We start from the raw sequence: 26,971 nt of genomic DNA, 5'->3' as shown, positions 1-26,971 counted from the left end.
GAGGGCAGGGATTGTCTCTATCTGTTGCCGAATTGTCCGTTCCAAGCGCTTAGTACAGTGCTCTGCCCATAGTAAGCGCTCAATAAATACTAATGAATGAATGAATAAAATCCCATAGGAACAGAACTAGAAACAAGAATAAAGGACTCCTGGGTTCCCCCCCCGGCCTCCCACGAAGAGGTCACATACCTTGTAAAAGATACCTGGCACTCAGATGAATGTTGATGCTTGCATGTAGACCAGAAATGAGTTTGTAGAAAGCTCTTTTTTCGACACAGAGGCCTGAAAGAAGTTGAAAACGAGATCTTACCCACAGTTGTCAAGTCTCTACACAAAAGAGGCTTGGGATAACCCATCTAGGCCACCGGTTCTAGCCTTCGGATTGGCTGGCGCCCTTCCCAGCCGATGCTTCAAATCCTCTGGTTGGTTGAACCTAAGGGTTTCAAGCCTCCTGATTGGCGGATATAGAGCTCGATGAACCCAAAGACAGATGAGAGGGCGCCTTTCCGGGAAGCTCGCCACCCTTCTTATGCCCCCCGATAGGAACCATAATGTGCTAAACCAATACTATTAAAAAAAAACCCCTCAGTTTGTTCATATTCTGTTGGCCTAAGCACTTAATAACAATAATAATGATGGTGGTATTTGTTAAGCACTTACTATGTGCAAAGCACTGTTCTAAGCCCTGGGGGATACAAGGTGATCAGGTTGTCACGTGGGGCTCACAGTTTTAATCCCCATTTTATACAGATGAGGGAACTGAGGCCCAGAGAAGTGAAGTGACTTGCCCAAAGTCACACAGCTGGCAAGCGGCAGAGCCGGGATTCAAACCCATGACCTCTGACTCCCAAGCCCGTGCTCTTTCCATTGAGCCACGCTGCTTCTCATTGACGTTCACTTGACGTTCATTTTACTCTCAGTCCCACAGCACTTACGAACCAAGTTTATTTTGTAATTTATTTTAATGTCTATCTTCCCCTCTATACTGGACGGTCCTTGTGGGTAGGGAACATTTCTACCAACTCTGTTGCACTGAACTCTTCCAAGAGCTTCAATCATTCAATGGTATTTATTGAGCGCTTACTGTGTGCAGAGCACTGTACTAAGCGCTTGGAAAGTACAATTTGGCAACAGGTAGAGACTATTCCTACCCAACAACGTGTTCACGGTCTAGAAGGGGGGAGACAGACATCAAAACAAGTAAACAGGCATCAGTAGCATCATTATAAATAAAAAGAATTACAGAATACAGTGTGCTCTGCACAAGGTAAGTCTGATTGATTGACTGATATAACCTTTAATCTTTCTTCTCCTAGCTGTAATTCAATCAATCTATCAATAGTATTTATTGGGCACCTGTGAGCAAAAGCACTGTGCTAAGCACTTGGAAGAGTATAATATAATAGACATAACCTAGTTTACAATCTATATTATTCCGTGCCTGTCTCCCTTATTGGAAACTACTTAAGGGCAGGGATCTTGTCTCTTATCTCCAAAGCTCTCTCCAAATATTTTTTATTTCTATATTTTTGTATATTTACTCTGTTATGTCCTGATGGGTTTATACCCTTTCTGTTTTATCTTTGTTCTTCCTCCTCCTTTAACCTTCTATAAATAATTTCAATCTGTCTCCCCTATAAGACAGTATGCTTCTTAAAGGCAGGGAACATGTATCTTGTTAGTTATACACTTCCAAGCACTTAGTTTGGTGCCTGGAATATCTAGTAAGTAGGTGCTCAATAAATACCATTGATTAGTTGGATCTGTATGATTCATTAATAAGAAACAGCATTGATATAAATAGCATGGCCCAGTGGAACGAGCATGGGCCTGGGAGTCAGTGGACCTGCGTTCAAATTTTGGCTCCACCACCTGCCTGTTGTGTGACGCAGGGCACAACACTTAACTTCTCTGTGCCTCAGTTGCCTCACCTTTAAAATGGAGATTCAATGCCTGTTCTCCCTCCTACTTGGACTGTGAGCTATATGTATAACAGAGACTGCGACTGACCTAATTATCTTTTATCTACAATGCTTAGTATAGTGTTTGGTATCTAGTAAGCGCTTAAATCCCACAGTTACTATTATTGTCAATAATGAGGATGATAATAACAAAAATTTCATTTCCCTTATTTGACAAAATCTCCAGTTACCTTCCAGCCAGCTGTAAAAAGTGTTTTCTGAAAAACAAGGGGGAAAAAAGTCACAAGATGAAAACAAACAGTATCAAAGAGACAGATGTTCACAGAATTTTCATAAATTTAAAGTAGGAATATGGCAATGCAAAGCAGTTCAAAGGCTATGTTAAACAGAGTTTCACTGAGAAGACTTACTATTATTTACAGTCTTTGTAGGGCGTAGTATAGCAGCGCTGCCTAGTGGCTAGAGCACAGGCCTGGGAATCAGAAAGACCTGGGTTCTAATTCCAGCTTTGCCACTAGTCTGCCGTGTGATCTTGGGCAAGTCACTTAAAACTTCTCTGTGCCTCAGTTACCTCATCTGTAAAATGGGGGCTAATACTGTGAGCCCCATGTGGGACAGGGACTGTGTCCAACCCGATTTGTTCATATCCACCTCGGCGCTTAGTACAGTGCCTGGCAAAGAGTAAGAACTTACCAAATCCCACAATTATTATTATCAGTGGTTTGAGTAATTACTGCCACAATGGAAAGTTGGGAATGGTAGTGGTCTTATGAGTGATAACTCCAAACAAGGAAACTATTCATAACTGATAACCCCAAACTAGGAAACTACTCATAAATGATCAGGAGGACTTGAACTAGAAAAAAGTGATGTTGCTCTTCTCAAACTTCCCGTCAATCACACAGCAAACTAAAGGCAGACCCTGGAGGACTCTGATGCTTCAGACATTAAAGGCTTAAAATGCTGAAAACTGATTTCAGCCCAGTACCTGAAGCAGGAGGATTCCCAAAAGAAATAGCAAAAAAAGAAGATGATGATGTTCTACTGAAATTGTGAGCAATTTTTCTGTTAGTTTTAGCCATAGTGAACACCCTAATCAAAGCAGGTGAGGGGCAATGAATCTAACTGATCACTGATAATGAAATACACTTACCTTCGCTTTTCCCTAGAAAGGGGATATAAAATGTTGATGATTAGAAACTATTTCCAATGCAATCATTTGGTAGTAAACGATCAATTCAGAAGAGGAAATAACCATAATTAGGAGTGCAATCTTCCTCTCTCCTTTTGCTTAGCGATGAGTCTCTATACCTTTGAGAAGCAGCATGGCTTAGCGAATAAAGCACAGGCCTGGGAGTCAGAAGGAACTGGGTTCTAATCTCGGCTGTGTAACCTGGGGCAAGTCACTTGATTTCTCTGTGCTTTAGTTCCCTCATCTGTAAAATGGGAACTAAGATGGTGAGCCTATGTGGGACGGGGATTTGCTTGTTTCCACCCCAGCACTTAGTACAGTGTCAGGCATATAGTAAGCAATTAGCAAATACTACAATTATTATTATTACCTTTGCCTGACCAGAGTTGCAGAAGTTCATTTTTCCAGGTGGGCACATATAAAATGGCATTTCAAAACCACTGTTCTCATTTCAGCAGTGGTGCACCAGCAAGATATGTAAGTCAAGCAAAACGTAACCAACCAACCACTTCAAAAAGTCCTCACTCAAACCAATACAAGTCAGGAGACAAATGACGATCTACCCAGGCACAAACAGGTCAAGGCATGTTGCAGTCATATAAATTAATGCCTGGGGAAGTCAGAACTCATCTCTGGTACTCAGCACATGGCCCAGAAGAGGGACTTCAACCCAAGCATCCGTCCCTCTGAATTCCAGCTCAGCTGGGGAGACAAGGCATCAGTAACTCCATTCCTCTGAAGGCGCTCAATAAATACGACTGAATGAATGAATGAACCTTCAGCGTGACTGACTGTCACCCATAGAGGATGACGTAGAACACTACTTGGCCAATGGCTCTCTCGGAAGAGTTGAATTATGTAAGCATTACAAAGCCCTTAAATCAGATTCCTTAGAGTCTTCTTTGAAGACCTCCTTTTCCTAGGCTGCCAACAACCAGGACATAGTGTAAAACCCACCATTTCTACCACAGAATGAGTCCAGCTTCCTCTCAACTCCACTTTTTGCAAAGTAGACGTTTTAACACTTTTAGAAAATGCCTTTCAAAGTTTTAGGCAATGGGAGTATTTTAGAAATAGAAGATGGAGAATGAGTAAAATGTCCAGCATTCAGAATTTTGGTCTTCCTTCAAGCTCTCTGAAAATGAAATAGTAAATTATCTGTCTCATGTAGCTTAAGTTAGAATAGGATGGAAGAAAAAGGTGGGTTTGGTAGTCTTTCATAGTCTAAATTTTAGTTTTATTAAGGGAGAGAAAACTGCTGACATAAATCAGGTAATTGTATGAATAAATGACTCACCTTGACCAGAAGCCAAAGGACTTAAAGGCCTTTTAATTGTCTGTGGCCTAGAGACAGAAGCATTTAAATATTAAACATAAGTATTTATACATTAACCATGCTGCAATTAAGGTGTCCATGGAAAAAAGTATCAGTTAAAAGGCACAAAATAATTACCTTTATTTGACATCACTTTTAGCATTTTATGACATCACAAAAGGATTTTAAAGAGTTAGAGGATGATGGATTTTTTTCCCCTACTAGGATAGACCTACCTACTCTGGCAACCAAAGGTTCTAAATTTCTTCTTCCCCACCATGAAAACATGTACTTAGAGACCCTTTGTTTGGTCACTTGTTCGTTTTACCTATAAAAAGAGTATAGGGTGGCTCGTTCAGTGGCATTTATTGAGTGCTTATAATGTGCAGAACACTGTACTAAGTATTTGGGAGAGTAATAATAATAATGATAGTTACAGTACTCATTAAGCGCTTACTTTGTGCCAAGCACTGTTCTAGGTGCTGGGGTAGATATAAGATCAACAGGTTGGACCCAATCCTTGTCCCACAGGGGGCTCACACTCTTCATCCCCATTTTACAGAGGAGGTAACTGCAACCCAGAGAAGTTAAGCGACTTGCCCAAGGTCACACAGCAGACTAACGGCAGAGCCAGGATTAGAACCCAGGTCCTTTTGATTCCCAGGCCTGGGCTCTATCCACTAAGCCATGCCGCTTCCCGTAGCCATACTGAGTACAATACAACAGAACTAGCAGACACATTCCCTACCCATAATGAGTTTACAATCTAGAGGACAAGTCTGGAAGGTGGGCCAAAAAGACACCCATTTATAAGTGGAGAAGTGGGAAGCAGACAGCCTGGTATTCTGCCACTCAGGACAGCTGGCAGATCTTGGGCACGGCAAGGTAGCTTGCCCCCAGGTCAGTTTCCTATGAAATGATTCCACTTCAACCCCTCAGTTTTTAAAACAAGAGAAGACTTAGAGCTGTTGTAAGAATGCCCCCCACCCGCTACCCAAAATAAATGTGCAAAATGGAAGTACTGTAATATTATAACAGTCATACATTAAATCAAGTAACCCACAACCATTTGGAAACATATTTTTCATTAACTATCTTTCTATATTCTGTAATTATTTTAGTCCCTGATTGTCCCATTACCTTATTTCTAAAATTACATTTATAGGATTTTAGACATAATTCAATTAGAAAACACCATTAAAAGTCAAGAATTTGCTTTAGATCGATGGTACCAAGTAAGATAAACTACTTACAAAACAAGCAAATATAACCCCAAATCCATAGTTGTCATGGTAATTTATGTGAAAAACAGAACCAAAATAATTAAAATGAGATTAAACAAAAAAAAATATTTTGTTTTTAAAGCTGTAGTTATCAAAGTGTAAGTTTCAAGGTAGGGACCATGTTTATCAACTCTATTATACTCTCCCAAACATGAAGTACTGTGTTCCACACAAAATAAGTCCTCAATAAATACCATTGATTGATTTTTTTAAATTGGTATTTGTTAACCACTTACCATGTGCCAGATACTGTACTAAACAATAGGGCAGATACAAGCTGATCAGGTTGGACCCAATCCCTGTCCCACATGGGGCTCACTGTCTTAATCCCCATTTTAAAAATGAGGTAACTGAGGCCCAGAGAAGTGAAGTGACTGGCCCAAGGTCACAAAGCAGACAAGTGGTGGAACCAGTATTAAAACCCAGGTCTTCTGACTCCCGGGTCTGTGCTCTATCCACTAGACCATGCTGCTTCTTGTTTACTGATGAAAATTTTAATTATTTTAACTGAAAATCTTTCTTGGGAAGAGACTAGAAGTTTACTTCTGAGCTTCTCTCATTGGGCAGGGATGGTCTCTATCTGTTGCCAAATTGTACATTCCAAGCGCTTAGTACAGAGCTCTGCACATAGTAAGCGCTCAATAAATACTATTGAATGAATGTTTTTGGATTGCATTAGGTCTGTCATTGTCCCCATTGTATTAAACTTCATTTAATTATGATAGCACTAAAAAAAGTGTTCTCAAATTACATACTTGAAACAGTTTTCCTCATAGATGACATTCCATATCTTCCAGGCATCCGGTCCCTTGTAACCTGTATATCGTTCTGGGTTTAGGAGTAAATCCACATACTCAGCATCAGGTGACTGTATATCTATAAAACAAAGTTCTTAATTAAACTTCCCTCAGTTAGGTTTCGTGGCCTGGATACAATCATGTTTCTCCGTAAGGATTGGATAAGATCTTTTTCAGGAAAATGTTATAAAATAAATAACTCTCACGCTCTGGCTTCTAAACTGTGTGCTTACTAGACAATTGGCCTCAATTTCATTTCTATGGTTCCTATTGATAAGATGATTCATCCACATAATAATAATAATAACTATGGTATACATCAGCCACTTTGTAATTAATAAGCTGTACCATCCTCAATTTAAGATTAAAAAAAATCAAACAATACATATGAAGGCTCCTGCAAAAACAAGATTCCAAAACCAGTGAGCTTCTTTGATCGAGTACAATGCAGCAGTGCCTGAAAGGTGATTCAGAGTCATCAGGATATTTTATATCTTGTGCTAATTGTGGTTCTTTTTAGCTTTCACTTTTGCAATCTTGTTATTTCACATTCATACCTATTTTAGATTCTTTTTTTTTAATGGTCCAACCTAATTCCCTTGTCTTGAAGTTTTTCCATTCAGTCCTTATGCCCCTGAAAAATTCTGAGTTAACCAACTTGGCAAGATGGATTCTTCTTGTCCTTTTAATTTGTTTCTGAGCCTGCAAAAAGTGTCTTCTTGAAGAACAGCCAGTTTTCTTGGGCCTTTTAAAAGCCTTCCTTCAATTGGACATTTCCTATTAGTGACTTAAGCCTATTAGAAACTGCTTTCTTAACTATTATTGTCTAATTAGTAATGGTTGTAACGGTGTTTTCAGAGCCCTAAGGTACTTACCCTCCCAAACCAAATGAACCAATAGAGGCGGCTCAATAATAATAATTGTGGTATTTATTAAGTGCTTACTATGTGTCAGGCACTGTACTAAGCTCTGGGGTGAATACAAGTAAATCGAGTGGACAGAGTCCCTGTCCCACATGGGGCTCACAGTCTTAATCCTCATTTTATAGATGAGGTAACTGAGTCACAGAGAAGTTAAGTGACTTTCACAAGGTCACACAGCAGACAAGTGGTGGAGCTGGGATTAGAAGCCAATCCTCTGACTCCCAGGTCCGTGCTCTATCCATTAGACTATGCTGCTGCCCAGCTCAAGTTATGCCAACTCTCCCAAGGAATTCTCTCAAAGGGTCTTATGAGAGCTCATTGTGGGCAGAGAAGTATCTGCTAATTCTATTGTATTGTACTCTCCCAAGCGCTTATTACAGCGCTCTGCACATAAACAGCATACGATAAATACCACTGATTGATGGATGAGGGATATGGTTGTCCCCTCAACTTCCTTACACTTGATTCCTTCTGGTAGTTCCAGGGAATCCCAAAGTTCTCCTGCCATTCAGAGAACCCCAACAGCTAGGTAGCCTTGTTCATTAAGTTTTAAGGGACATTAAGAGTTCATTCAGCAAGCCACCCCATGAAAACCTCATTGAGTTTTACTTTCCCCTACCATTCCGCATTCGAGTCACTCACTGGCTACACATACGTATGTGATCTTTTAATAAGAATCACAAAAAAGCACAAAATGTGATCTTTTAATAAGAATCACAAAAAAGCACAATCACAAAAAAGCACAAAATCATCTTGTGTACAAGATATGCTCATTCCATTTTCCTTGCTCTGGTTCTATCCTTTCGTAATGTAATCGTTTCAGTGTTTTCTATATTTTTATGATCTACACAATTTTATGAGCAATTTCCACTGCACGGTACTCATACCATCAACTTCACAGAAGCTGTCTGAAGAATCATCGTGCTTGGTCCACTGAAGAACAGCTCGTTGTGTTTCCTCACTTCAAACCAAAAAAATAAGCATCATTTAAAATTGGCAAATTTAATATTTGATGTGAAACTTAAGAACCATCATTGCTGTTTCAGATCAATGGTCCATTCTGGCTTCTACGGGGCAACGGAATGCAATACGATGGTTTTGGATGTTCATTTAACATCCCTAATTTTTCCCTTTACTAATCCAAAACAGACCTCTCGTCCATGGATTTCCCAAATCCTTTTGCACCCGACTGATATTTTTTGCCAGGACGACTCCCTGCAGTGATAAATTTTGTAGGCTTCTCCCACACTGTATGGAGAAATGCTTCCTTTGGTCTGCTTTTGGCTTTCTACCTTCAAGTTTGGAAGGGTGCTCCCTCGCCCTAGTTTCTGGGACTTAGTCAACAATCCTGAGTTCTCCTTGTCCACACCATGACTTAATAATCCTTGAAAAAGACAAACCTCAAAGATTCATCAACAGCTCCTAGTCTCTCAGCCTGCTCACATTCTTCAGTGAGAGTATTGGCTTCTTCCGAATACTGGAAAGCAAAGCAGGAAAAAAAACGATAACATGTGGTTAATTTTAAATCTGGCATACCCCAGCACATGGTTTGCATTAATATAGCAGCTTCACATATATACTTCCTGTAGGATAATTTTGCAAATCAAGTAAATGGCTTTTTACACTGGTCTTAATCATCTTGAATCCAGCCTGGAAAGAGACCTTATTTTCACTTCTTAAACTTGAAAACCAAGAAAAAAAACCCCACCCTTCCTTAGACTTTCAACGGAAAATGCAACCTATTTTTTAGCAAGTTTTTTTTTTCCAGTCAAGCAGAGCCACAGCCCTGAAGATCTCACACCAAAATGTCCCACAAGAATTCACTGGAGTCTTCTGACTAGAAAACTCAATGGCTTTCTTAAAAAGAAGGTCACTTTAATCACGACAGCTTTATTCGGTAGTTCTAAAAGTAAGATTATGGTTTTATATTAATCTCCTGAAATTATACTTCAGGTGATTTTACCTCTTACTATTAAATATATTTGGATCTCAAAGATATAAGTACATACCTTATAACTTGAAGATTTAATCCCATCGGGAACTTCATTCTGAATAAGGAAAGAAAGTCATAAGTCCCTAATAATGACATTTCCTCATATTTATGCCCTATTTAAAGAGAAAATTACTTTATCAGTTTTTAAATAGAGTATAGGTAACACAAGCAGCTTTCTAAACTTTCACTCCCTTTCAAAATGTAATACAACAAAATAAATGCGCAGTTCTTCACTGCTGAGTCCTTGCCAGGCTTAAAAAATACCATATATTTCCTCCAGCTCACTCACTCACTTTTTCCATTTTCTAAAATGATCTCTTCAGCCCTGTTTCTTCCCCAATAATCATCAACTCTAATGTTGATTTGTATCTTCCTCTCTTTTGATAGTTGTTCATTTTTATTTTCCCATAGCTCTAGTACATTCAGCTATCTCATTTTAGCCTCACATCCCTGTGAGATGGAGAAAGGCAGGTATTATCCCTGAACAAGAGGAAACTGAGGCCCAGAGAGGTCAAGTGACTTGCTCAAGGTCACCCAGCAGGCCAGTGACAGTCCTGAGACTACAAGCTGCAACTCCTGCTTCTGAGTTCTGCTGTCCCTCTACCTGCCTGTCCCCTTGCCTTTCTGCCCTTCGTGTTTCTACCAACTTTCTTTCCTACTTTCCTTTTTCCTCACTATTTTTCTCTTTTACTCTTCCAATTCCGGTACTCCTCCGTGTGTGTGTGTCTCTCTCAGTGCCCCTCTTCTTTTACTATCTTAACATTGTTTGACAGTCCATATTTTGTCCATCTCTCACTCTACCTTCGCTCTCTGCCCTGGGTTTCTCCATCTTTTTTGACCTTCGATCCTCTCTTCCCTTACATGTTTCTCTCCCATCTTCTCCCATCCTTTCTCAGTGTCCTCTGCAATAGGCCCTGTCTGCTCCTACCTCATTCCCTGACCCCAAATTATAATAATAATAATGGTATTTCTTATGCGCTTACTATGGGTCAAGCACTGTACTAAGTGCTGGGATAGATACAGAATAATCAGGTCCTTTGTGGGGCTCACAAGTCTAAGTAGGAGAGAGAGCAGGTATTTTCCAGACGAGGGAATTGAGGCACAGAGAAGGTCACATGGGAGACAAGTGGGGCAGCCGAAATTAGACCCCAGATCCTCTGCCCCAGGTAAGGTTCGTGCTCTTTCCACTAGGCCACAGTGCTTCTCATCCAAGGTAGAAGGATATGTAAGCTGCCCCACTCAGTCACGGGATGCTCCAGTTTAAGAACATCCCTAGGGGAGGTGTGCGTCCACTTGTCCACACAGGGGTGGGCGAGAAGAAAGAGGTCAAAGAACATAGGTTCCACCCTCTAGACTGTAGGCTGGTGGTGGGCAGGGAATGTGTCTGTTGTTGTATTGTCCTCTCCCAAGCGCTTAGTACAGTGCTCTATAAAGAGTAAGCACTAAATAAATTCACTCATTCAATTGTATTTATTAAGTGCTTACTATGTGCTAAGCACTTGGGAAAGTACGATACAACGGTAAATATGACTGACTGACCCTCTCCTCCCTGACCAACCCTATTCATTCACTCAATAGTATTTATTGAGCACTTACTGGGTGCAGAGCACTGTACTAAGCGCTTGGGTGTGTACGATACAACAATAAACAGACGCATTCCCTGCCCTCAACGAGCTTACGGCCTAGACAGGTCTGGGACCCAAGAGAGTGGTGTGGGAAGGGAGGAGGGATTGGCAGGGCAACAGAAACTCAGGTTCACCAATCTGCCCTTCCCTTACTGCCCCCATGGCAAAATCCTCCAGGATCCCACTTGCCCAGTGGAGCAGGGGTCTCCTAGGACACAGGTCAATGCTCCAAACAGCTCCATTCTTTGGGTGGTTCTAAGGGGAAAGAGTAACAAACTGACTGTCAATTTTTACTGTTAATATCCCCAAATCCTGAAGTATTTCATTTTTTCTTTGCCTGAAATAAAGACTGCCTCATGAGCAGAAAATGCCCCATGACCCATTATATGAGTTAGCAGCCAAAAAGGGGGATAGAGAATGGATATTTCAAGAAGAGCAAAAAGCTTTCTAAAATGAAACTTGATTATAAAAATGTATAATTCGACTAGCAGAATTACCTGTTTAACTGGGTTAGGGTGGTGAATGTCCTCTCTCCCCCCTTAAGAAAACATTCTCTCCTTTCTAGTGCCCACACCCTCACTGTGACAGGGAAGTAAGTGCCCATGCCTAAACCCTAATAATAATAATGATGGTATTTGTCAAGCACTTACTATATGTCAAGCACTCTTCTAAGTGCTGGGGTAGATACAAGTTCATCAGATTGGACACAGTCCCTGTCACACGTGGACAGTCTTAATCTGTAAAATGGGGATTAAGACTGTGAGCCTCATGTAGGACAACCTGACTACCCTGTATCTACCCCCAGCGCTTAGAACAGTGCTCTGTACATAGTAAGCGCTTAACAAATACCAACATTACTATTATTATTGTTGTTATTTTACAGGTGAGGGAACTGAGGCATAGAGAAGTCAAGTGACTTCCCCAAGGTCATGCTGCAGCCAAGTGGCAGAGCTGGGATTAGAACCCAGGTCATTCTGACTCCCAGGCCCAGGGTCTCTATCCACTAAGCCATGCTGCTTCTCTTCTAAACCCGGCTGCTCCCTGTGACCAGCTCATGCCACATTCCCACCATCTAGATAGCAGAGTACCTTAAAATATAAAATATTTGCATTGCTTGGGTTTTCAAAATCGTAGTCAGTATGTACTCTTGCTTTTTATTTTGGAAGAGAAAAGTGGAAAAGGTATGGAGAATCCATTTGTATCAGAGACACCCCAAAATACCAGAATGCATTTTCTCCAATTTGTTCATACTTCTTGATATGGCAACATGTGGAGCAATCCAGTTTTACCTTTGCTGGTAATACCGGTGCAGCTCTTTGCTTTCTGCCTATGTTAAAAAGGGCTTGCTGGTTAGGTGTGATAACTAAATCACAGAATTGAATTATTTGTGAATCTATGGATTGCCTAATGTTGATGGATTTAAAGTGAATCATTCATGAATACATCATTTTAAATAATATAACTCATGCTTCTAGCATAGTTTTTTTGGCAACAGAAAAAAAATTAAGGTGCTTTAGACTTGAATTTCCATACGAATTTCCATATATTTCAAGGGGCATGTATCAAGCCACCCACCTCATTATCTTTTTAAAAACCCAACAACTGTAATAAGATTAGTAGTGGTATTTGTTAAGCACTTTCTATGTGCCAAGCAGAGTACTAAGTTTTGGGGCAGATAAAATATAAGACATTAACACACTGTGACTGTGTCATATAGGACTCAGTTTGAGGAGGGAGAAGAAATATAATTTTATATTTACTAATGCTTAGTAAGAGACTGAAATTCCACTCCCAGATTATCTACTGAAGATTCTAAAACATCATATGGCTAATGATCCTAAAAGTTTTCAGAAATAGTTACTCAAGGAGCAGCTGCCCACATAGTCCTTTAACTAGTACCCACGGTCCATTACTACAGTATGAATCAGAGAAGCTCAAAAATCATCCACGAACCCAAAGGATTGAAGATTTTGTATTTTTGCTGACTTTAAATGAATTACATTTTGTGATCTGAACCTACTGTAACCTTAATAGGATGCTGATTGCCCAGTGCTGATTCTAGATGTTAATGTAGGTGGATTATGGACAGGAAATGTGTCTGCTAATTCTCCCAAGCGCTTAGTACAGTGCTTTCCACATAATAAGCTCTCAGTAAATACCACTGACTGATTTACTGATCTGTCTGCTCTTTTCTCCAGCTACTCCAGGCAGGTCTTCCCAGTTAGACTGTAAACACCTTGAGGGAAGGTATCACCTCTCTTATTTCTATTGCGTGTTCCCAAACTCCTAACAGAGTCAGTGTTCATAAAGTCTCTTGATGAGGTCGTAAATTCTTATATATGATACTAATCCCAGGCATTTGATGTAATTTGTCCCAGGTGCAAAATTATATAGCTACACTCTTGCCAGTATTATGGATTAGGATGTACATAAATTTTAGAAATACAAAGAAAAAAAATCTTCTCCTGAACCCATTTTTTTTAATCAAACAAATGGAAGAGGATACATTACTGAAATCCATAGGCAATGAAAAATAATGTTTGCAATCAAGAGTACTTATTCAGTGTCTACGAGACGCAAAGCACTATACTAAGCCCTGAGGAAGGCCCAATAAAGTACAAAGATGTGATTTCAGAAAGGTTTTGAAGATGAAGTGTTATGGTCCAGCAAATAACGTCAACCTCCTTTAAGGCCAAAGCTGTGCCAGAATTTCTAACCGACAACAAAATCGAAAGATTCTAAATTCCCCTCCTTCCTTCCTATGGACTATCCTTCAATAGAGGTACAAAGGAATGACCAAAAAGCAGACAACTATAGAGAGAAATGGAGTTAATGGAATAGACTTGGATTTTCAGTTTCTAAATTGAACTTTGAAAAAGTGGCAAAGAGAAAAGGAAAAGAGTTACAAAACATGAGTTCTTACAGATTGGCAGGGTTTCACTGCACAGTCTCTTATTCCACAGTGGCTGATATCATTCCAAAAGGGGCAAGGCTTTTTCAGGTTCACCTGCAAAAAAATTACAAATTGTTTTTGAAAAGAAGGCAATACCAGTTTTTGTATCAGTCTACCTACATTTTATAAGAGAGTCTGCTTAGTATTTCAGTATTTAGTATTAGAGAAGCAGCGTGGCTTAGTGGACAGAGCTCGGGTCTGGGAGTCAGAAGGACCTGGGTTCTAATCCCTGCTCCATAACGTGTGTGCTGTGTGACCTTCGACAAATCACTTAACTTCTCTGAGCCCCAGTTACCTCATCTGTAAAATGGGGATTAAGAGCGTGAGGCCCATGTGGGACAAGGACTGTGTCCAACCTGATTAACTTGTATCTACCCCAGTGCCTAGAACAGTGGTTGGCACATAGTAAGCGCTTAACAAGTACCATAATAATAATAATTATTATTATTATTAATTACTCTTGCTGCTGCGGCTCTTTCACTAGAGTCTTCCAGATTTCCCTAATTCTCTCACAGTCCTCTTTTAATCTGTTTACATGGAATGGGAACAGGTTTGGGGTGAGTTTTTTTTAATGGTATTTGTTAAGCATTTACTGCATGCCCGGCACTATACCCCGTTTTCATAACCCTTTTCATCCCTGAACTATGCAGGCCACTGGGGTTCAGGGGAATGGCAGAGCAATTAGAGTTGACAGGGCACAAGGCACAACCCACTCATGTTGTTTCACTCTTTGAAGATCCTACTCTCTGGCAATGAACAAATACCATACCATAAATAAATTAGAAGTCTTTGATTAGTAGTTGGATTCCATTTAACATCTTTTTTAACTTTTTAAAATCAAAGTCGTGAGACTCTCATTTGGCAAAGATGCCCGAGGTTGGCTATTTCTTCAGAAACAACTATTTCTAATTCTTTATTTGTTGTGCCAGACCAAAGTAATTTTATTACTACCCATAATTATACCAGTTCTTCCACTTCTGATTATTAAAGTTTTTGAAAATTGATTCAAATTCTTCTCAGTAAACTAATTGAGCAGATGGTTGGTGAGGCCCGTCCATTGTTATGAAGTAGTCCCAGGATCCAATGTCAAAGTAGATCATATTTCACTGCCCAAATTAGGACTCTTTCCAAGCAAAATAACACTTAAACGGTTGATCAGTTAAAAAAAACAACAGCTCTTGTCCAGGGGATTTCTTAGTAACTGAGCAATTTACGACCCCTTATTCCTTAAATACAAATCTACATTTACAAATACCAAAATTTGTGTAGGTAGGTTGCCAAAAAAATAATAGGGTCTAGATTTCTGCCTACTCGGGCTGGACTGACCTGATGTAATTGCTAAAAGAGATGCACAATAGGGCCAAAGAAATTAAAAAACAAAAAATGAACTCTCACTGGCCAGGTTTAGTATCTGTTCCTAACTCAGGCTGAGAAGTAGTGTGGCTTACTGGTTAGGGCCAAGGCCTTAGAGTCAGAAGAAACTGGGGTCTAATCCCAGCTCCACCGCTTGTCTGCTGTGTGATTTTGGGAAAGTCACTTAACATCTCTGTGACTCAATTACCTCATCTGTAAAGTGGGGTTTAAGACTGTGAGACTCATGTGGGACATGGACTTTGTCCAACCTGATTAGCTTGTATCTATCTACCCCAGTGCTTAGGACTGTGCCTGGCAACTACTGCTTAACAAATACCATTAAAAACAAAACAAAAAAAGCCTCAGCCCAAACAGGTTCCAATTCCAGCCAATGTGATCAGAAAATGAAAAGAACAATAGAAAGCAATGAATGGTCATCTCTTAAAGTTTCATGATTCAGTATATGGATTCTCTTGGGAAAGTCTTCATTATGCATCTTTGAGAATGAATCATTTACCAAATCAAGGATTTTGCTGCTTAATGCCTTTCAAACAATATAATGACTATATTATATTATGACTAAGTATCTGGGCTAATAAATGTGATCCCTGTGCTTGAAAATACCTGGTAGTACCGAAAGTAGTCACTTTCCAGAAGTTTTTGCAGTCTTGGAAAAAGCTTGTAATTGTTAAAGCTGTCGATGGTTTCCACATCACAGATGCAATCATCTAGATAACCACTGACCTGTTAGATGAAAAGACACAAAATAGTAGGACATTACATAGAGTTTAGGTGTTAAAAACCTCCAGTATCGATTCTATTTCCCTCCAGTCACCCCCAACCATTTTCAGAAGTGTGGAATTGCATGTCAAGGGAGACAGTAAAAAATTCTTGGTCTCCAGAAATTAGGGGAAAAGAACAATCAATCAAATCCGGGGTCTCTAAAGCACTGTTCGGGCAACTACCTCAAACCAATGTTTTATCCCTCGTCTCCAAAGACATCACCGGATAGGAGGAATTTAAAAAATGTACAAGTCGGACTCTAATGTATTATGCTTTAATTTAAAATTCCTACTGAATCAACAAAAGGAGTTTAAAGACAACTTGCAAATTAAGGAGAAGCAGCATGGCCTGTCCAACCTGGTAAACCTGAATCTATTCCAGCGCTTAGAACAGTGCTTGGCACAGGGTTAGCACTTAACAATACTATAATTATCATTATTATGATCATGAGGAGGGTGTTGAAGTCTAACTCCATGATTCCCAGAGTGTGATTTAAGGGTCCTTGGAGATATTTCATAATCCATGCTGGGATTTGAGGCAAGAAGAGCATGCCAGGCATGGAAAGAGGTTGGGGAGGACAGTAAGAAGGAAAAGAAGCAGGAATTAACCTTCAAAATCGAGAGAGAGGAAGAAAAGAATGGGAGCCTCGTGAGATGGCTGAAGAAAGAGATTAGGTTACAAGCTAATGAGAGAAAGAAATGAGAGAACATCATTAGGTTAATATATGTAAAGAGTTCTAATTGCATAGGGAATTAAGATTAAACATTAGTTTTACATTAGTAAGAAGACGGTTAGTAAGGTGCTTGTCCTTAGTATTTGAAAATGACATGACAAGCAATCACCGGTATGCAGGTGTGGCTGAAAAGGCCTATGGGGGATTGACAATCCATTCCATTCTGCGTGCAGAGAATTACTGACCTCTGTTGCCCTGAGGAGTTGGGCACTTGCCACACCTCTCTTTGCTTCTGAATCTACCTCTTGCTTTCCCAAACTTCCTGCAGCCCCAGCTCCAGATGACAAGCTCCTTCTTCTGACTGCCAAATGTCAGGCTGGGCGGTGGGGCTGACTGTCGTTATTAATGTTTCCAAGGGGCCACTGCTCTAACGCGTGACCTGAGACTACATTTCTGCCCTTATTCTTGTCTAAGCAGCATGATGTCATGGATAGAGCACAGGGCTGGGAGTCAGAAGGTCATGAGTTCTAACCTGCTGCTTGTTTGCTGTGTGACCTTGGGCAAGTCACTTCACTTCTCTGAGCCTCAGTTACCTCATCTGTAAAACATAAATTCCGAGTCCCATGTGGGACAGGAACTGTGTCCAACCCGATGTGCTTGTATCCACCTCAGTGTTTAGTATTGTGCCTGGCACATATTATTATTATTAAGCCTCATGTCAGTTCACACTGCAAATTCACAGACTGTGCAATAGATTCCCTCTCAGCCATACTTACACGCACGGATTCAAGCTCACATTTTTTAAATCACATTCGTTAAGCACTTACTCTATGCCAGGCACTGTACTAAGCGCTGGGGTAGATACAAGCTAATCAGGTTGGACACAGTCCATGCCGCATATGGGGCTCACAGTCCTAATCCCCATTTTACAGATGAGGTAACTGAGGCCCAGAGAAGTTAAATGACTTGCCCAAGGTCACACATCAGATGAGGGACGGAGCCGGAATTAGAACCCAGGTCCTTCTGACTCCCAGGCTCACTACTCACTATTCCACACTGCTTCTCATTTGGTTCTACTATAGGAACTCTTGTTATACATTCTCTTCTTATGCCAGTCAAATAATAGTATTTATTGAGCGCTTACTATGTGCAGAGCACTGTTCTAAGTGCTTGGGAAAGAACAGTGTAATAGAGTTGGCAGAAAGGAACCCTGCCCACAAGGAGCTTACAGTCTAGAGGGAGAGACAGACAATAAAATAAATGACAAAATAGAAGAGAGGGCAGAGTGTAAGGTTATGTACATCAGGGCTGTGGTGCTGAGAGTGGAGTGAAAATCAACTGCTTAATTGCCTCAATGCTTGTTAATCAATCATTGGTATTTATTGAGCACTTACTATGTCAGACCACTATATTAAGGACTTGGGAGAGCACAATGCAATAGAATGAACAGACACATTCTCTGTCCATTAATAAACTGTGTTCTAAGGTCTCTGTTGGTGATCATGCCTTTGCCATTTAATCAATCATATTATTGACCACTTACTGTGTGCAGAGCACTGTACTAAGCGCTTGTGAGAGTTGAGGTTGAGAACAGCTTGTAGGGGCTGCTGACGAAAATACCTGAGAAGTCTGATGAGCTTTCTGAGGAACATTTAGAACCCACAACCACAGAGCAAGCTGGATACACTTTGGCTTAGTAAATTAATAATTAGAGTAGGTTTATAGTTTAATGCTGTGCTGTAACCAAACTCATTTTATCAATCTCCCAAAGGACAAGCTGACCTGTTTCTATTTTTTACTTCCTTGTATGTTCCATGCATCATTAGTGTACACAGACCCTATTTAGGTGACAGGACTTAGAACTACAGCTGCATCCAGCGGGTTGAAGGGAACACTACAGAGAGATTGCAGGTGTCTTTTTTCAGCTTGCAGCTCGGAAACAGGGCAGCGTGTCGGGGAAGGAGAGGGTTTCTTGGTGGGGGGATGTAAGTCGATGGGAGTGTGGCTTGTACAAAAATGCTCAGACAAAAAGGAGGTAGATGAGACTACGAAACTTTTTGTGCATGAGTAAGTTTCTGCAAAGTACAGCATATGCACGTTTCTTCACCAGCCTAGGTTTCAACTTTTTCAGTTCCGAATACCCAGAGAATGCCGTTTTGAGTAGTCACGGTTTGTGAGGGCTCACATCAGCCTGCCACCTGCCATTTAAATCATCTTCCCTCTCCCCCACCCACATGGGGTGCTCCCATCATGTGGCATTTAGGCAATTAAAAACGAGTTACTTACTGGGTGCTCTGCTTTCCCCCCACCCCCAATTCCTTGAGCCCTTAAGCAGGGCCTCTAAGTGAAAAAGAAAGTGAGCAACTGTTAATAAGGGCAAGGAAATGGATGTCTCAGACTAAAAGCTCCTTAATATTAGGAACAAGCCACCTAGAACAGCGCTGTGCACACAGTAGGCAGTCAATAAATACTAGGGGATGAATGAAGGCCTTGAAAAAGCAAGCAGAATAGTTGGAATCCACGCAGGCAATGGTTATAAGATATTCGAAGGAAGGCTTGGCATCTATTTTCTTTTTTATTATTTTACCTTACCCGAAATCCCAGTAGGTGTTTAATAAATGTAGTTAACGATGACTGACTATGGTATTTGTTAAGCACTTACTATGCGCCAAGCACTGTTCTCAGCTCTAAAAGAGCCAAGGTAATCAGGTTGGACAAAGTCCCTGTCCACATGGGGCTCACAGTTTTTTCTCCATTTTGCAGATGAGGGAACTGAGGCACGGAGAAGTGACTAACCCGAGGTCACACAGCTGACAAAAAAGTGGCACAACTTGTCATCCTGTCCCTCTGAAATGCCCTCTCCTTTGGGGCTTTCATTTCCAAATGTGTTGGAGGATATTAGGATAGCACTGTATGCTTTTACGAGTTAAGAAACGTCCTGCAGCAAAACAGAAGCACCAGAGCAGAGAGCATCGGCAGAAGAGGATTTATAGATCACAGATCAAATAACAAATAGGGGGTTTTTTTCTTCTTAACGAAATCTGCATTGCCTGGCTTAATGGTCACAGGAGTAAACACTACAAGTGGCTTCTGTTGTCATGCTAAGATTCTGTTTGAGTAGCTGCTTATCCCGAACTGCAGAAAAATGACAGGAGATAAAGGATGGTCTAGCCGTTATTCCCCTGCTCCCTCTTTACTTATTGTAATTATTCTATATCCATCTCCCTTGTCATATTGTACGTTCCTTTAGGGCAAGAAACATGTCATTACTATTATTATTATTACCATTATTATGGTATTTGTTAAGCAGTCATTATGGGCCAAGCACTTTACTCAGCACCGGGGTAGATACAAGATGGTCAGGTCAGAAACAGTCCCTGTCCTTTACAGTGCTCGCAATCTACAAATGAGGGAGGATAAGTATTGAATCCCCATTTTACAGATGAGGAAACTGAGAGAGAGACGTTCAGTGACTTCCCCCTCAGCAGTTTTAGTCCGTATCCCTATACTCCCCATTCCCCCATCAGAAATTTACTTTAATGTCCATCTCTACCTCTAGACTGTGAGCTCCTTGTGGGAAGGGCATCTATCTCTCAGGTCTACCGCACTGTTCTCTCCCAAGTGTCCAGCATGCCACTTGGCATACAGTAAGCACTCAATAAATACCACTGACTGATCACCCAAGGTCACACAGCAAACAAGTAGCAGAATCAGGATTAGGACACGGATCCCCTGACTCCCAGGCCCTGTGCTCTTTCCACCAGGCCATGCTGCTTCTCTCCTAACTCCATTGTATTTTCCCAAGTGATTAGTCCAGTGCTCTGCTAATCAATTAATCAATCGTATTTATGGAGCGCTTACAGTGTGCAGAGCACTGTACTAAGCTCTTGGGAGAGTACTACACAATAATATAACTGACACATTCCCTGCCCAAAAGAGCTTACGGTATAGAGGACTGAAAGTCCGCAATAGGTGTCAATAAATACTATTGACTGATGGATTGATTCTGTAGATTGTCTGTGAGTCTAGCCCTCCCCTTATTCAGAAAGGTGACGTCCACTAAAGAGAAAGACTTTCAATACTACCCTACTTAATGTCAGAATCTGTATTCTACAGAAAAAAATGTGTTTTTTTTTGAAGAGCCTCAGCCCAGTCAACCCCAAACTACTCAAAGTTCCTCTGAAGGCTGCTGACGAAATGGATTTTGGTGGGTTGGCAGATGACACTCCTCACTACTGTCCTGCGATTTCCAATAAACTTGGGCTAGTTCACCTGTTTCCCAGCCTGTTAACCTGACAGTCATGATTCAAAATAGAGTCTAACTTGAGGTGTCTGGTTTCATAGGGTTGAAGTTGACTATGGAAAAAAATGACTATTTCTTTTTGGAGGAGAGATCTGAAAACTAGCAGGTTCCACATATGAAAAAGAAACCTCAGAATACTAACTCTGACTCTAAGACCTCCCTCTTTCAGCAAAGGTCAGCATAGACGGATGCTTCAGTTAGCTTTCATTCATGGTAGCCTTCAGCATTTAGTTTGTGGATTTCCTAAGCCACTGGTTTCTTCCCTTAGAATCTAAGTTCCCTGAGGACAGGTGTCTCATCTCTATTGTCCTTTTCCAAGAACTTAATGCAGTACTCTGCGTACAAAAAGTGTTCAATAATTATGATTGATTCTTTCTCCGGCTTGCTGTATTTGGACAGTTTCACCTAATTAAAGGGTTTATGACAGTAAAAACAGAGCCAGGGCAGGGCATGGGGGGTTGGAGAGGGGGGAATCACTGGGTTATGTTTCTCTCATCCAACTCTCATCTGAAGAAATTTGAGTTTCTGCAATCAAGAAACTCCTAAGATGTTTAGGAGTCTCAGCTAAGTGTAATGATGTCTTAAACCAAACCCAAATCAACCCAGTTCATCCCTTCTGTCAGTCAGGATCACAGTAAAAATCAACGGCTCTTTCAACATAAAGAACAGAGTTTCCTGGAACATCACCGTCCAAGAGACAGTTGCAGGAAGAAGAAACACGTCAGCTTCTCGGAAACTCATAACATATGAGAAGGGACAGACCCTGTTGTAAAATTATGGACTCACACTCCTCTGCCTGGCATTGAGGAGTCACCCACGCCCACCACCTGACATGACAGGACATAGTTTTATAAGAAGATACAAAATAGACCCAAGTCCTCCTGATGCAAAGCAAAAGGATACACAATGCAGGAAGAGAGAAGGCAGAGGAAACATATACCCCTCATCTGGCAAGGAGAGGTTTCAGACCCAAGGAATAGACACAATCTCTCTCTCTCTCTCTCTTACACACACACACACACACACACACACAATACTTGGAAAGAGTTCCAAAGACACACAAAGACAAAATCTCTCTATCTCTCTCACACACACACACATACACAAACATGAACTCCTCACCTAGAAAGTATAGGTCTCACAGTCACACACACTCCTAACCTGACAACCTCCTAACCTGTGATTTCTCACAAACACACACATTTTTCAACTGACAAGGAGAGGTTTCACACACCACACACACCCCTCATCTGACAAGGAGAGATTTCTCTCTTCTCTCTAACACACACACCCCTCAACCGACAAGGAGTGATTTCTTTCTCTCACATACACACACACATGCACACCCCTCTCAACAGTCAAGGAAAGATTTCTCACACACACACACACACACACACACACACACACTTCACCTGACAAGAAGTTCCTCACAAACACACCCACACTTCACCTGTCAAGAAGTTCCTCACACACACACACAAACTCACATCCTTCACCTGACACGGAGAGGTTTCTCACACACACACACACACCTACACACATATACACACACACCTCAACCAACAAGGAAAGATTTCTCTCACACACACAAACCTATACACATACATCCACACACCTCATCCAACAAGGAAAGATTTCTCACACACACCCCTTAATCGACAAGGAAAGGTAACTTTCTTTCATACACACACACAGACACACACACACACCCCTCAACCGACAAGGAAAGGTTTCTCTTTCATACACACACACACACACACACACACACACACACACCCTCAACCGACAAGGAGAGGTTTCTCACAAACACCCATAAACCGTCACTTGGCAAGGAATCAGACACATACATATACACGAACACACACACCCTCAGCTGACAAGGAGAGGTTTTTCTCTCTCTCTCTCATACACACAGACATACACAATCCTCAACTGACAAGGAGAGGTTTCTCACAAACACCCATAAACCCTCACCTGACAAGGAGAGGATTCTGACACATACCTATACATATACACACCCCCTCACCTGACAAGGAGAGGTTTCTTTCTCTCTCTCTCTCACATACATAGACACACACAGAGACACCCCTCACCTGACAAGGAATCTGACACATACATATACACGTACACACACACACCCTCACCAGACAAGGAGAGATTTCTTTCTCTCTCTCATATACACACACAGACACACACACAAAGAGACACCCCTCACGTGACAAGGAATCTGATACATTCACACGTACACACACAGACCCTCATCTGACAAGGAGAGGTTTCTCTCTCTGACACAAACAGACACACCCCTCAACCAACAAGGAAAGATTTCTCATCACACACACACACACCCCTCAGCCAAGAAGAGATCTCTCACACACAGAGACACACAGAGACACCCCTCACCTGACAAGGAATCTGACACATACATAATAATGTTGGTATTTGTTAAGCGCTATGTGCAGAGCGCTGTTCTAAGCGCTGGGGGAGATCCAGGGTCATCAGGTTGTCCCACGTGAGGCTCCCAGTTCATCCCCATTATAATAATAATGATGTTGGTATTTGTTAAGCGCTTACTCTGTGCAGAGCACTGTTCTAAGCGCTGGGGGGGATACAGGGTCAGCAGGTTGTCCCACGTGAGGCTCACAGTTAATCCCCATTTTACAGATGAGGTAACTGAGGTACAGAGAAGTGAAGTGGCTTGCCCACAGTCACCCAGCTGACAAGTGGCAGAGCCGGGAGTCGAACCCATGACCTCTGACTCCGAAGCCCAAGCTCTTTCCACTGAGCCACGCTGCTACACACATACACCACCCCCCCCCCCACCTGACAAGGAGAGTTTTCTCTCTCTCACACATACATACACCCCCCTCAGTCGACAAGGAGGGATCTCTCACACACACAGAGACACCCCTCACCTGACAAGGAATCTGACACATACATATACACGTACACACACACACACACACACCCCCCACTTGCCAAGGAGAGGTTTCTCTCTCTCACACATACACACACACACACCCCTTAACCGACAAGGAAAGATTTCTCATACACACACACACACACACACACACACACACACAGAGACACCCCTCACCTGACAAGGCAACTGACACATACATACACACGTACACACACACCCCCTCACTTGCCAAGGAGAGGTTTCTCTCTCACACACATACACACACACACACCCCTTAACCGACAAGGAAAGATTTCTCATACATACATACACACACACACTCACAGAGACACCCCTCACCTGACAAGGCATCTGACACATACATCCACACATACACACCCCCTCACTTGCCAAGGAGAGGTTTCTCTCTCTCTCACACATACACACACCCCACCCCGGCCGACAAGGAGAGATCTCTCACACACAGAGACCCCCCTCACCTGAAAAGGAATCTGACACATGCCTACACACGTACACATACATACACACGTACACCCCCCCATCTGACAAGGAATCTGACATACACCCCCCCCCCCCATCTGACAAGGAATCTGACATACATACATACGTACACATCCCTCCCTCCCAACCGACAAGCAAAGATTTCCCATACATACACACAGCCGACAAGGAGAGATTCCTCTCTCTCACACACACACACACACACACACACAGGTACACACACATACACACACACATAGACACACAGGTCCAGACAGTGTCCCGGGCGGTGGGTGCAGGCGTGGGGCCCCTTGCAGACCTGGCAGAAGCATCGATGCGCCGCCGACTCCGGGTCCCGCTGCTGCTGCTGCTCGTGCTGCCGCCTCTGCCGGGAGGCCCTCCCCGAGGGCAGCAGCAGCAGCAGCAGCAGCAGCAGCATTGTCGTCACCGCCGCCAGGAAGCGCAGCTGCAGGCCGGGGCTGCGGGCCATGCTCCGCAACCTCTCCGCTCGCCCGGGACCGACACCACCGGGTACCAGCGGACAGGACCGGCCTCTCCCGCTCTCCTTGTCTCTCTCAGCCTCCCTCCCGGTCTCTGTGTCTCCCTGTCTCTCTCTCCCGGTCTCCCTGTCTCTGTGGGCCTCTCTCTCCCAGTCTCTTGGTCTCCCTGTCTCTCTGGGCCTCTCTCCCAGTCTCCCTGGACCTCTCTCCCTTCCTCCCAGTCTCTCTGGGCCTCTCTCCCAGTCTCCCTGGACCTCTCTCCCTTCCTCCCAGTCTCTCTGGGCCTCTCTCCCAGTCTCTCTAGGCCTCTCTCCCAGTCTCCCTGGACCTTTCTCCCTTCCTCCCAGTCTCTCTGGGCCTCTCTCCCAGTCTCCCAGTCTCCCTGGACCTCTCTCCCTTCCTCCCAGTCTCCCTGGACCTCTCTCCCTTCCTCCCAGTCTCTCTGGGCCTCTCTCCCTTCCTCCCTGTCTCTCTGGGCTTCTCTCCCGGTCTCTCTGTGTCTCTGGGCCTCTCTCCCAGTCTCTCTAGGCCTCTCTCCCAGTCTCCCTGGACCTCTCTCCCTGCCTCCCTGTCTCTCTAGGCCTCTCTCCCAGGCTCCCTGGGTCTCTCTCCCTGCCTCCTGTGTCTCTGGTCCTCTGTCCCTGTCCGGGTGTCCCTGGGCCCCCGTGGCGGTCTCCCTGTGCGGTCCCCTCTGCCGGTGTCCCGGGGCGTGTCTCGGCGGGTGAGGAAGTGTGGGTGCGAGTCCCGACACGGGGGTGTGTAGAGTACGGGCTCCCGGGGCGGGACCGGCCCCGCCTCCCCGCTGGGGAGGGAGGGAGGGGGCAGCCCCGCACCCCGCCCCGCACCCCGCCCCGCCTTGCGGACGTGCGGCCAGGACCGGCCTTCCTCTCCCCTCCCTTTCCCGCCCTTGACTCACCCCAACCCCCGCCCCGCCTCGGGGTCAACCTCGGGGTCAGCCTCGGGGTCCGGCCCAGGCCTGGGGGTCGTTCGTGCATTCATTCGGTAGCACTTATTGAGCCCTGACTCTGTGCCCCGCACTGTTCTAATTGCTGGCTAATAATAATAATAGTAATGGTGGTATTTGTAAAGCGCTATGTGCCAAAAATTCATTCATTCAGTAGTATTTATTGAGCGCTTACTATGTGCAGAGCACTGGACTAAGCGCTTGGGATGAACAAATCGGCAACAGAGACAGTCCCTGCCGTTTGACGGGCTTACGGTCTAAGCGGGGGAGACAGACAGACGAGAACGATGGCAATAAATAGAGTCAAGGGGAAGAACATCTCGTAAAAACAGTGGCAACTAAATAGGATCAAGGCGATGTACATTTCGTTAACAAAATAAATAGGGCACTGTTCTAAGCGCTGAGGGGGGATACAAGGTCATCAGGTTGTCCCACGTGGGGCTCACAGTCTTCATCCCCATTTTCCAGATGAGGGAACTGAGGCACAGAGAAGTGAAGTGACTTGCCCAGAGTCACACAGCTGATCGGTGGCGGAGCCGGGATTAGAACCCACGACCTCTGACTCTCAAGCCCGTGCTCTTTCCACTGAGCCATGCCGCTTCTCTGCTCTTCTCTGTTAAGTGCTCACTGTGTACCAGGCACTGTACTAAGCACTGGGGTGGGTATGAGCAAATCGAGTTGGACACAGTGCCTGTCCCACCGGGCGTCTTGCGGTCTCAATCCCCATTTTACAGATGAGGGAACTGAGGGACAGAGAAGTGAAGTGACTTGCCCAAGGTCACACAGCAGACAAGTGGAGGAGGTGGGATTAGAACCCACGACCGTCTGCCTCCCGGGCCCAGGCTCTATCCACTACGTCATGTTACTTCTGAGAGATCTGATATATCTGATATCTGATATAACAGATACATTTCCTGCCCACGAGGAGTTTAAAATCTAGAGACTAACAACAAAACAGTGACTTTACAGCCTATAAAAATAATTGGAAA

General features: G+C 43.1%; 1 protein-coding gene across 1 annotated transcript in view; it reads right to left on the bottom strand.

Moving 5' to 3' along the window:
* The window catches only part of ERO1A (endoplasmic reticulum oxidoreductase 1 alpha), a 31,318-nt gene extending 6,170 nt beyond the window's left edge, over nucleotides 1-25,148 (bottom strand). Inside the window, exons 1-11 of the mRNA XM_029078810.2 lie at nucleotides 24,838-25,148; nucleotides 15,981-16,100; nucleotides 13,974-14,057; nucleotides 9,442-9,480; nucleotides 8,833-8,909; nucleotides 8,320-8,393; nucleotides 6,468-6,588; nucleotides 4,412-4,458; nucleotides 3,076-3,087; nucleotides 2,153-2,179; nucleotides 190-282 (exon numbers count right to left, since the gene is read on the bottom strand). Coding sequence (XP_028934643.1) covers nucleotides 190-282; nucleotides 2,153-2,179; nucleotides 3,076-3,087; nucleotides 4,412-4,458; nucleotides 6,468-6,588; nucleotides 8,320-8,393; nucleotides 8,833-8,909; nucleotides 9,442-9,480; nucleotides 13,974-14,057; nucleotides 15,981-16,100; nucleotides 24,838-25,008 — 865 coding nt within the window. The 5' untranslated portion in view covers nucleotides 25,009-25,148. The remainder of the gene's footprint in view (nucleotides 1-189; nucleotides 283-2,152; nucleotides 2,180-3,075; nucleotides 3,088-4,411; nucleotides 4,459-6,467; nucleotides 6,589-8,319; nucleotides 8,394-8,832; nucleotides 8,910-9,441; nucleotides 9,481-13,973; nucleotides 14,058-15,980; nucleotides 16,101-24,837) is intronic.
* Nucleotides 25,149-26,971: the final 1,823 nt, after the last annotated feature.

This window comes from Ornithorhynchus anatinus, chromosome 14 (genome assembly GCF_004115215.2).
Source record: "Ornithorhynchus anatinus isolate Pmale09 chromosome 14, mOrnAna1.pri.v4, whole genome shotgun sequence".
In the NCBI taxonomy this organism is placed as follows: Eukaryota; Metazoa; Chordata; class Mammalia; order Monotremata; family Ornithorhynchidae; genus Ornithorhynchus; species Ornithorhynchus anatinus.
Note: the sequence above shows the minus strand (reverse complement) of the source record. Positions and strands in the feature narration are given on the sequence as shown.